The 10,258-nt window shown below is 37.9% G+C and overlaps 1 protein-coding gene across 3 annotated transcripts in view; it reads right to left on the bottom strand.

Annotated features, from left to right (window-relative positions):
* Positions 1 to 731: 731 nt before the first annotated feature.
* COL24A1 (collagen type XXIV alpha 1 chain) overlaps positions 732 to 10,258 on the bottom strand; it is a 148,346-nt gene continuing 138,819 nt past the window's right edge. For 2 of the 3 annotated variants that reach the window (XM_040611030.1, XM_040611031.1), the window contains 7 exons: positions 9,089 to 9,124; positions 8,967 to 8,993; positions 7,802 to 7,867; positions 6,883 to 7,051; positions 5,421 to 5,530; positions 3,841 to 4,056; positions 732 to 2,183 (listed from right to left, as the gene is read on the bottom strand). In XM_040611030.1, coding sequence (XP_040466964.1) covers positions 2,037 to 2,183; positions 3,841 to 4,056; positions 5,421 to 5,530; positions 6,883 to 7,051; positions 7,802 to 7,867; positions 8,967 to 8,993; positions 9,089 to 9,124 — 771 coding nt within the window. In that variant the 3' untranslated portion in view covers positions 732 to 2,036. Of the gene's footprint in view, positions 2,184 to 3,840; positions 4,057 to 5,420; positions 5,531 to 6,882; positions 7,052 to 7,801; positions 7,868 to 8,020; positions 8,040 to 8,966; positions 8,994 to 9,088; positions 9,125 to 10,258 lie in introns of those variants that run through there. The other variant, XM_040611032.1, reaches the window with a different exon arrangement.

The following is a 10,258-nucleotide window of genomic DNA, read 5'->3' as shown; positions in this document are numbered from 1 at the left end:
CCCGAGTGCCCTGTCCCACAGGAGGCTTTCAGCCAACCTCTGACCACCGCACCTCCATCGACACAGCAGTTACTGTCTGTCAGCATCCCATGGCACAGGTTCGTTGCGCCGTCTGCTTGGGATGTGCATTTTTGCCTCACTTACAGAAACCTACACGTTTGCGTCTGAACAGCCTTGTAAGACTTAAAGCTCTTTGATTTTAAAACACAATTCCTGAGACATGCTAATATAAACCGTAAGACCAGGCTATAAAGACTTTCCAAAAATAGGGCAAGGAGACTAACAAATATACGTGAAGCAGAACATTTTCTAAAAGACAACATTCTTAGAAAAAATAAGTAGCCCCTTCGTCACATCAGATCCACAGCCAAACTAAGAGCAAATGTGAAGTGACACTGTCAGAGTGTAATGATCTTGAAAATGCAAAAAGTGGGACATTTTCTTTAACCATCATCATCACTGACATCTTGCTTTGCCTTTAGTTTTATCACATGTTGTCAAAGAGAACAAAACTGATGCTTTGATATAAAATGTAAAATGGGTTGTACGTGTACGTTACCTTGTAAAAGTAAACACCATCACTCTCGCAGTATTCGATGGCACGAAGCATGTGCATTTCCCCTTGCTAAAAGAAGCGCTGCCACCTAACAAGCACCCTTCTAGAGAACTTTCATCGTAACCAAGAATGAACTATGCAATATGAAACACAATAGTAAAAGACAAAAAAGAGATAGCTTGGAAGCTTATTTTATTATACTTCGGTAAGTGTGCTTTCCTGTGAATCAAGACAGTTAAACAAGCTGAACGCTCCCCTGCTCCCTCATGTAGTTTGGTATCACCATGTACTACTGAGCACACTTTGGATTGCTAATAGATAGAGGCGTATCATTATAAAGACTGCTTTTCCTAATGGAAAAGTTGTTCTTTTTTTAATAAAAAAAAGATGATAGAACATTTTAGACTTAATTTAAAAAAAAAAAGTGATCTAATAACTTTGCAATAAATGGAATTTCTAGGTTGATGAAATGCTGATTATAATTTAACAGCAGCCATTCAGAAGACACGCTGTAGTAGATCTTTTTCACAAGTTACAAAATATATACACAATATATCATCTTAAGATGCCTTTGGCATTAGAAATGTTAACTGAAATACAGAATCTAAAACTCAAAACTACTGTAGGTAGCTCTTCTAACAACAATTTTTACAATGCCTGTAAAGCTGACTTTTCTGACTATATGCATCATATACAATGTGCTGTCTCATATACCACTTCCACAACAGTACACAAAAATATTTTAAACAAGAAATCCTCATAAATAATGTTTTCATTGTAGCGAAGTATGTGACCAACAATTTAAAATAAGTACCTTTACAACAGAAACATATCCTGATGTAACCAGCACATACAGTCTGAAAGATAAAAAGGGACTCAAATAATCTCTGCTAAGGCCACAAGCACCTTGTGTTATGAAGAGCACCGAGGCAACATGGACAGGAAATGCGAAAGAGGTAGTGTGCCATCTGTTAAGATGCATGTGTCCACAAAGGACGATAATAAAACAATGTTTCAGAAAAGAAGACGTACTGTACTGTGGCATAATTCAGTTTTCATATATAAGCTATTGCACATTTAGGAGCATTAGCCAGTATTGCTCCTTAGTATTGTATGTCTCCAGCTTTCCTCAGGATGGTTTCTTTGCAGTGCTGTTAAAGAGTTTGCTAAGAACACTAGAGGTCCTGAAAAATTCCATGTTCAGATACTCAGTTCCAGGAAATTATGCAAGAAAGCACCAACATTTTTTTTTTTAAATACTTTATGAAAATGTTTGTAGTCTCTTCTTTTTTTTCTTTCTTTTCCTTTTCAATACCATTTCTCCTTAGGAGGAAGTCTTTTTCTTCCTGAGGTTCTTTAAGCACACTGTTTAAAATGATTCTTCAGTTTCCTAGTAATTTTGCCTGTAGTGGATCGTTACTTTTGATTCAATCTATGCAGCAATTCCATGTTGATGCAAAAAACACCCAGGACAGAAACCTTAAAGGAAGCACACTGAACCACTTTCTATGAAGTGCTGCTGTCCTGGTTTGAGATGAGGAAGTGCATTAACTTGAACAACTGGAAGCTGATTAGTATCCTGAGTGTGAAAAAAGAACTGTGTCTTATGCCAGCTGCCATCTTCAAACTGCAACACACAGAAGCAGAGTATTAGATTCATTTCAAAGAAAAGCTTCAAAACTCAAATGGAAATTGTGCTTACAGAGTGACAGGAGGAGTAGTGTATAGAAACATTTCTTCTCTCAGCAGTTCCTAAATAAACTATGCAATTTTACAAATGCCATTTCTCCTACGCGATACCATGGGCACTCCTGGCAAAACTGTAACTGTAAAAAAGGCCAGTCCAGTATCCAGCTGGAGCTGATGCAGACACGGTGCAGCACAGTGCAACACATGCTCTGGCTCAGAGCAAATCGCCTGTCACTTTGCAAGCAGCCCTGGATTCATACAGACTCAGATGTCTTGCTAAAGTCACCTCCAAATCTGAACAGTAGGTCTCAGACTATGAACTTTACAAGCACTTGAATGACTTTTTAGGCCCTTGACGAATAATGATAGGGAATGAGAGCTGCATTTTTGACATGAATTTTGTATTGTTTATTCTAAGCCTTTAAAAATCTCAGTAAATATTTGATATGCCATAAAAATTATAAAATAACATTATAACATTGTCTGAGGTTGGGAGTGTTTTGATATTTGCAATCACTGCGTTCCTAAAAACCATCAAGTACAGTGGATCACTGAAAAGTCAAATCCCTGCAGAGAGGGAAATGTGTGTGATTCTGTACAGTACATAGTTTCCCACAGAAAGAGTGACAGACCTCGTAGAATCTCAAGAAAAACAGCACTTCTCAATAGTCACCACTGTATGCCTTAACTTTTCTTGGACTTTAAAACAGTCCCGAACAAACCAGGAGGTGGGGAGAAGGGGCTTCAATGACCATACCTTATCTGCGTGACCCAGGCTACAGCATCTCATTAGTGTGTGATAATAAAGTTTGGAAGCATAATGGCTTCAAACCACTTTCTGTCTTGAGAATAAAAATCTCACTCAGCAACCCTGTATCAATATGGAACCACTCTCACATCTTTCATTACTGTAAAGGAGAGCTAAAAAATACTGAAAGGGTAAGGTGCCCTGCTGCTGTATTTCATAGTGTTCTACCAAGACATTTACCAAATGGTTCACATCTTGGTGAGCAGCGTAATCTAATAAGCATGAGATAAGCTCTTCTAATTTTTCCTAAATACAAATATGATTTAATGTTTTAGTTAGCCATGGAGTCCCTTTCCAATCATTATTACTTTATTAAATAACCAAATAATCTACTTATAGTCAGTGAATTCCAAGATATTTAGTAGCTGTCCAAAAAATAATTTCCAGCCTGTTTTGACCTGAGATTTTGTGTTAGATAACCTCAACAGAACTCTTACTGAAGCCTGAATTTTTGTTTTGAGAGTAACTGTTCCTAAAGTTTCCTGGAGGACCTCCTTACTTCTGCTCTGATATCTCTCCCGTGTCTTAGTAGAGTCTAGAATTACATGACACTCAATGTGAACAGCAAGTATAGATATCTTCTATTGCTGCAATTGCTTTTACATTTGGACAGATGTTGAATTTAACATCAAAAGATTGGCAGATAGACACGTATGCAGAACAATATAAGAAGTAAGCTTCACAGGATGTGAGTCTAAATGATTGTTATTTATTTGCAGAAAGCTAATAACGTCTAAGTCGTAACTCCATTATGGTTTTAATAATGCTAGTGCTAAAAAGTATTTACCATGCATTCATCCATAAGCACCTTCGGTTCAAGTAGCGTATTTGCTTTAAATATCTGACCATTCCATCCTTGGAAGCTAACAGACGTTTTCTGGCCACCTGCTTTATTTAATCCCCACATCGGTGTGTTCAGACAATGAACTGTGATGCTATGGGTTGCTTCTGAGCTCAGTAAATGAAGGAAGTTCATCTGTACTTTTCCAATGCCGAACTCCAGCTAAGTTCCAAGAGAAATGCATAGTTAGACTTACAGCTGGACTATGCTGAATGGCCGCAGCAACGCGAAGTGACATGTGCGGTGTTCAGGCACGGGAGCATGTATGCACGTGTATACACTGGGATCAATGCCAAAGAGCATGATTTGTATTTTTCAGGAGAGCTTTTAGGTTCTATTATAGAGATTACTTTAAACAGAAGCATTCATAAGGACATTTTCAAAGCTTAAATACAAACATTTGCTAATGCTTACAACATCGTTGAAACACAGCTGGGCAAAACCCACTGTTTTGAAATAAGGAAACTGAAACAAATAAATTTGTGATTCAAACAAAGATATTGTCAGCAGCAGTGTTTTAACTGCAGCCACATCATCCTGCTGTTTAGTCTTCTTCGTCTACAAGTTCTGGCAACACTTCCATCCCATTAAAACTCCCAAAATTTGTAAGCATACTTCGATTTTAGGCAGAAAATATAGTTACTCATTACTCAACAGTAATTTCTCCAAGACTAGATCATATTCAGGGATTTTCCAAATGTTGGAATGTGTATGGGAGCTTTATGGCATTTCTGATACTCTTCAATGACTACAGTATATATGCAAAACTCCACAAATACAGAATTTCTGTTCCCAAGGGTTCAAGGACTACATGTAAAGAGGAGTGTGAACTAATCATGTAAAGGGAACCAGTCTCTGCCTAATGGCATTTAAAAGTAGCAAATGTTGAAAAGTAGTCATAATTTTCTCCTTCCCATTGCAATGACCTCAGCATCTCTATACTTAACTGCCTTGAGTGATGAGGGTCTATAGCAATAGGACGAAGGGGAACGGTTTTAAACTGAAAGAGGGAAGATTTAGATTAGATTTTAGGGAGAAATTCTTTACTGTCAGGGTGGTGAGACACTGGAACATGTTGCCCAAAGAAGCTGAGGATGCCCCATCCCTGGCAGTGCTCCAGGCCAGGTTGGATGGGGCTTGGAGCAACCTGGTCTAATGGAAGGTGTCCCTGCTGATGGCAAAGGGGGTTGGACTCTTCCAACCCAAACCTTTCTGTGATTCTATAAGTTACTAATGTAGCTTAGAAGCATTTCAGGCTTATTTTTATGCCTTTTATAGAAAAGTATAAAGCAAAACAAAATAATTCTATTGGCATGTAAGGCGAGTAAATAAACAAAGTGAGAGTAACACTAACATATACTGTCTCCAGAAAATCTGTAACTTCTGTAACAGAACGCACAACATGTCCTTCCATGAAGATAAACATTAAAAAAACCCTGAAATCTAACACCTTTTTGTGCGTTAAGCAAATAAGCATTCATTTGTTCAGAGTCCCCCCCCGAGAGTCTCTCCGAAGCAATGCATACCTTTGTCACAGACAGTGGCATTAAACATGTCTGACCACCTGCAGTGAAGTTGCAGAAAACTTCAATGGCATCAGAAGGACATCCAATATTTGGGTCAATCCAGTATTTTCCTATTAGTATATAATCCCAGATGGAAAATAAAACCAAAATACAATTGTTACTAAACAATTTGCTAAAATAGTCATACTTTTTGGCAAGTATTAGATCATGTATTATCACCATAGCTCCACGAGGAAATGAAAGAAAAGGAACATGAAAGCCCCTTCACTATTATAATTCTACTAATAACAGATACTGAGCAAAATTATCATAACCATTCAATTCTGATGACATATACGATGACTTTTGAATACTGTCATAGTTTCAAAAATGTTTTCTCTTTCTGTAGCTAAATAGTGAGAACAAATGGTATTTCCAGTCTGCTCTTTCTGTATTGAAACTTAACTTTTTTTCTTTGAGCTTGACTTTGTACAGAAGATATATTCAGGAATGTAAAATACCAATCTGCATTCTCTTGCTCTCATAGTATCTTGACGATCCTTTCTTTCTCCACTTTCTCCCATCAGACACTTCTACATGGCATATCCTAGTGATGGCAATGAGTATTTACCATTGTGAATCCATGGAATTTGGTCCAATAAAAGAAACTGGACATACACAAATTATATCAGGATTTAGCTTCCCTTAATTTATGGTTAAATATGGGTGAGCCTGTGCTCTACAATTTATATGGGTGTGTGTAATCCTCTGAAGTGAGGACTGTGTCAGTGACCTTCGTGGCCCTAAAGGACAGATTTATTTAGGAGAGCACAGTTCTAATGTGGATTAGGCTCATCTCTAGGAGAGTATTAAAGAATTGATCCATCCTTATATATGCCATAGAACAGCAATTTCCCTGTAACATCTAACTTTATTTCCCATTTTCTCCTTTGCTTGTTAACCCTAATACTTAATAATAGGGATATTTACAGGTATTTATTATTTTATTAGCCACTCAGAAACTGAATTATGTCACAGTATTGACATTACAGGTTTAAGTAATTATCTTGGATTTGAAATACTGATTCAGGATCTTCTGGGATACAACTACTGTCAGTGTATCTGACAGCAATAGTGTATTGTATATGATTTTCTCATTAGGAATCTAGAATCTGATCCACACAAAATTCATTTATCTATAAATACTTGGGAAACTTTTAATCACAAAATTGGATTCTGCTTCAAATTTTCTGGACATTTTTGTTTACTTATATATATAATCTGTCTCAATTAGATAGCCACATACTTTCATCTTTAAAATTCAGGATTTTTATCTTAAATATAGATAGCTCTGACAGACACACTGTAGCAGAATATAATTTTTAAATCTACACATTAGAATTTTAATGTAGAAAGTAACATTTGGAAGCAACACATTTCAAAGCCTAGCTGTGTTAAAGGTTTAATGGAAGTGGACACTTACCATCTGATACTTTACGTTCACAGTGAAGCAAATCCCTGCAGATGCGTGCTGGGTTATCCCGTGTGCCAAGAGGGTTCTTGATGCTGTGCAGTAAATTGCTAAGGTAGTGCAGCGTTTTGAATATCTCTGTACCGTGATCTAGCAAAGTTACTTCAGTATTCTGGTATTTCTGCCAAGGGCCATTAGCAAATGTGTTACCACAAAGAAGTATCGCAACAATAGTAAAAGTCAAACGGCCATTGAATAGCCAGACAGAAGCAAAGTGTTTATAATGCATGCAATCAGCCATATAAAACGGTAAGAATAACATATTCCAATAAACAAATTAGTACATTTTATTAAAATTATACTAGCAGTGAAATTACAGGCAGATTAAGACCATGCAAATATGTCATTATGACATGTTGACATAAAAATGTGGATACAGGAAAAAAAAGAAAAAAGAAAAGTGCATTTTTAAAGTACACACAGCTGTTTCAGATATTGAATGGTGACATATACTCTTCGGCTAAACCTAGAAAATATATGCAAATGTACTTGACTTCACCCATGTAGGGAATTTTCTTGCAATCAGTGGGACCACACAGTTGCAGATATGTCAGTATTTTTTGAATCAAGGCCTAAATGCCACTATCATCATCTGTGGATGAACAGACACAGTCTGTTATGGGTGGTGGCCAGTAAATTTCCATTACTGCCAATCATGACAAAAAGGTAGAATCTCTGGTGTTTTTCTTAAATTCATTTCAACTTTATCCTATAAAACCCAGCATGTTTAATCCTATTCTACAGTAACTACTTGCTATCCATGATTCATTTAAAATTAAGTCTTTGTAAAGAAGCTCTATTCTGTCGTCAAAAAATGTAATTATACTTGCATACCCTGTATGACAATGTAAAGTACACTGATATATATTACCTCCATCTGCAGTGCAGCATTTGACTCAATCAAAGCTTGAACAGCAGCATTGATGTCCACTTGCTTCTAAAAAATACCCAAAGAAGATTTTTCAGAATATAAGAAGATGAACAGGAATATTCTAAAATGCAGGTATTAAATTCTTTGAGCACTAGAGCAACATACATGATAGCTTTGTTATTTTGTCACTTTAGAAAGTAATTAATTGTAAACACTTACTTTTAAAATAGGATCCTCCCTTTCATTTCCAAAGAATGCAAACAAGCATACAGAAAAAGCATATTTGATTTTTATTAGTACCCCCATACACAATTTAATGCTTATACTCCTGGAACCTGGAAAAAAGATACTATAATAGTTGTTACAGACTAATATCCCAACTTATTCCTCCCAGCCATTTAATTTATATACTTAAGAAAACCAATCCAGGTACATGTGAAAGGTGTTATTCCTTTACAGACAGAAGCACACAAAGAATATCTCAATCAGCCATCAGCAGCTGACTGATCAAAGTAGTCCTCATGACGCATGAACAAATACTAAGACAGATAAACTAGCCTCTGAGGAAGAAAGCCCATTGCTTGTGTATCTGCATTCTCTCCACTTTGTGTGACATATATACCAGACCCAGACATCAGGTTTGCTTATTTTTGAAGAATTAAGTCACCCACATAAGCATCTAGTTCTTAAAGTTTTTTCTCAGACGATACATATCATTACAACTTTACGACACTTCAGCAATTGAGTCTGTCCTAACTGGCACAATCGCTTAACAAACTAAATCTGTGTGTGTGTGTGTGTGCGCACACGTATATATGTATAGAACATCTGGGCCAGAAATAGCACAAGATTTTCTGTTGTTGTCTTTCAGAGTGTTCAAATACAAGAGAAAAACCTTTTAGAGTACGGTGGAGTTAACCCATGTCAAAAGTATGAGCATGTCCACGAGCGCTGCCTGGTGAGGGCTCAGCAGCGTGGCAGAACAGAACTGACAGTGTAAGATGGAACGCTCAAAAAATGTAGTGCTGTAGTGATGGAAGTTGTAAAAAAATGTATTTGCATTTCATGTGCAGTGATGGAACAAGCAATGCATTTCAAGAGGATCCTGCTACTTTCACTTTCAAAAAAGGACTGTGTTGTAGGTTACGGTTGCTACAGAACTTACTCTTGGTCCTGGTGGTCCAGGTGGTCCCTGAAAAGTGGGATAAACCAGATATTAAGTGCTTTGTAAGTTTATATAATGCAATCACTATAGAAAAATACAGGCATATTTTTTTATGCACTTACAGGTGGCCCTGGATGGCCCTGAGGTCCCTGAGGCCCCTGGAAGACATGGAGATAAAACACAATGGTTATAGATGAACACCTCTGCTTTTACATTTATGCATTTTTTAAAATCACAAAATGCCACAATATGTACAATGAAGAAGATGTGATACTGGTTTTGGTAAAGCTGTAGATTATTAAGTTACCCCTGAAGCAGCAGTGTGCTCTGGTGGCCAAGAAGGCCAGCGGGATCCTGGGGTGCATTAGGAAGAGCTGGCCAGAAGGTCAAGGGAGCTGATCCTCCCCTTCTGCTCTGCTGTGGTGAGGCAGCAACTGGAGTGCTGTGTCCAGGCCTGGGCTCCCCAGTTCAAGAGGGACAGGGAACTGCTGAAGAGGGTCTGGCAGAAGGCTACGAAGATGACGGGGGGACTGGAGCCAACTCTTTTATGAGGAAAGGCTGAGAGGGCTGGGCCTGTTGAGCCTGGAGAAGACTGAGAAGGGATCTTATAAATGTCTACAAATATCTTAAGGGCGAGTGACAAGAGGATGGGGCTGGGCTCTTTTCAGTGTAGCCCAGTGACAGGACAAGAGGCAATGGGCACAAACTGCAACACAAGAAGTGCCACCTGAATAAATATGAGGAAGAACTTCTTTACCTTGAAGGTGACAGTGCACTGGAACAGGCTGCCCGGGGAGGTTGTGGAGTCTCCTTCTCTGGAGACATTCAAAACCCACCTGGATGCAATTGTGTGCAACCTGTCCTAGGTGAACCTGCTTTAGCAGGGGGTTGGACTAGATGATCTCCTGAGGCCCCTTCCAACGTTCTGTGATTCTATGACTAGTTGCTATTGTCAAAGTACCATGCTTTGTTAACATGTGAATATTCCTGTCAGTATTGCTGGGTTGCTGGTTACTTGTTTATTCAAGGACTTTTGATATTAAGGGAACAACAGAAGTCATACAAAGGCTTATGTGGCCAAAATGTACATAGTCTGAAACCTAAGTTTTAGGGTTGCCTTAGGATTGGACACAGGCCCTCCCCCAAAACAATAATTGCATATGAATTATCTTTTCTTTGAGCAACTATTCACATTAAGATGGAATGATTATGAATATTTATGAATATACAGTGATACTTGTGTCTCTGTTAGATTCTCACCTTCAGTCTATATACTCAAGCCTTTAGGAGCT

This window comes from Falco naumanni, chromosome 11, assembly GCF_017639655.2.
Source record: "Falco naumanni isolate bFalNau1 chromosome 11, bFalNau1.pat, whole genome shotgun sequence".
NCBI classification, from domain to species: domain Eukaryota; kingdom Metazoa; phylum Chordata; class Aves; order Falconiformes; family Falconidae; genus Falco; species Falco naumanni.
The sequence above is the reverse complement of the archived record's forward strand: the minus strand, read 5'-3'. Positions and strand labels throughout refer to the sequence as shown.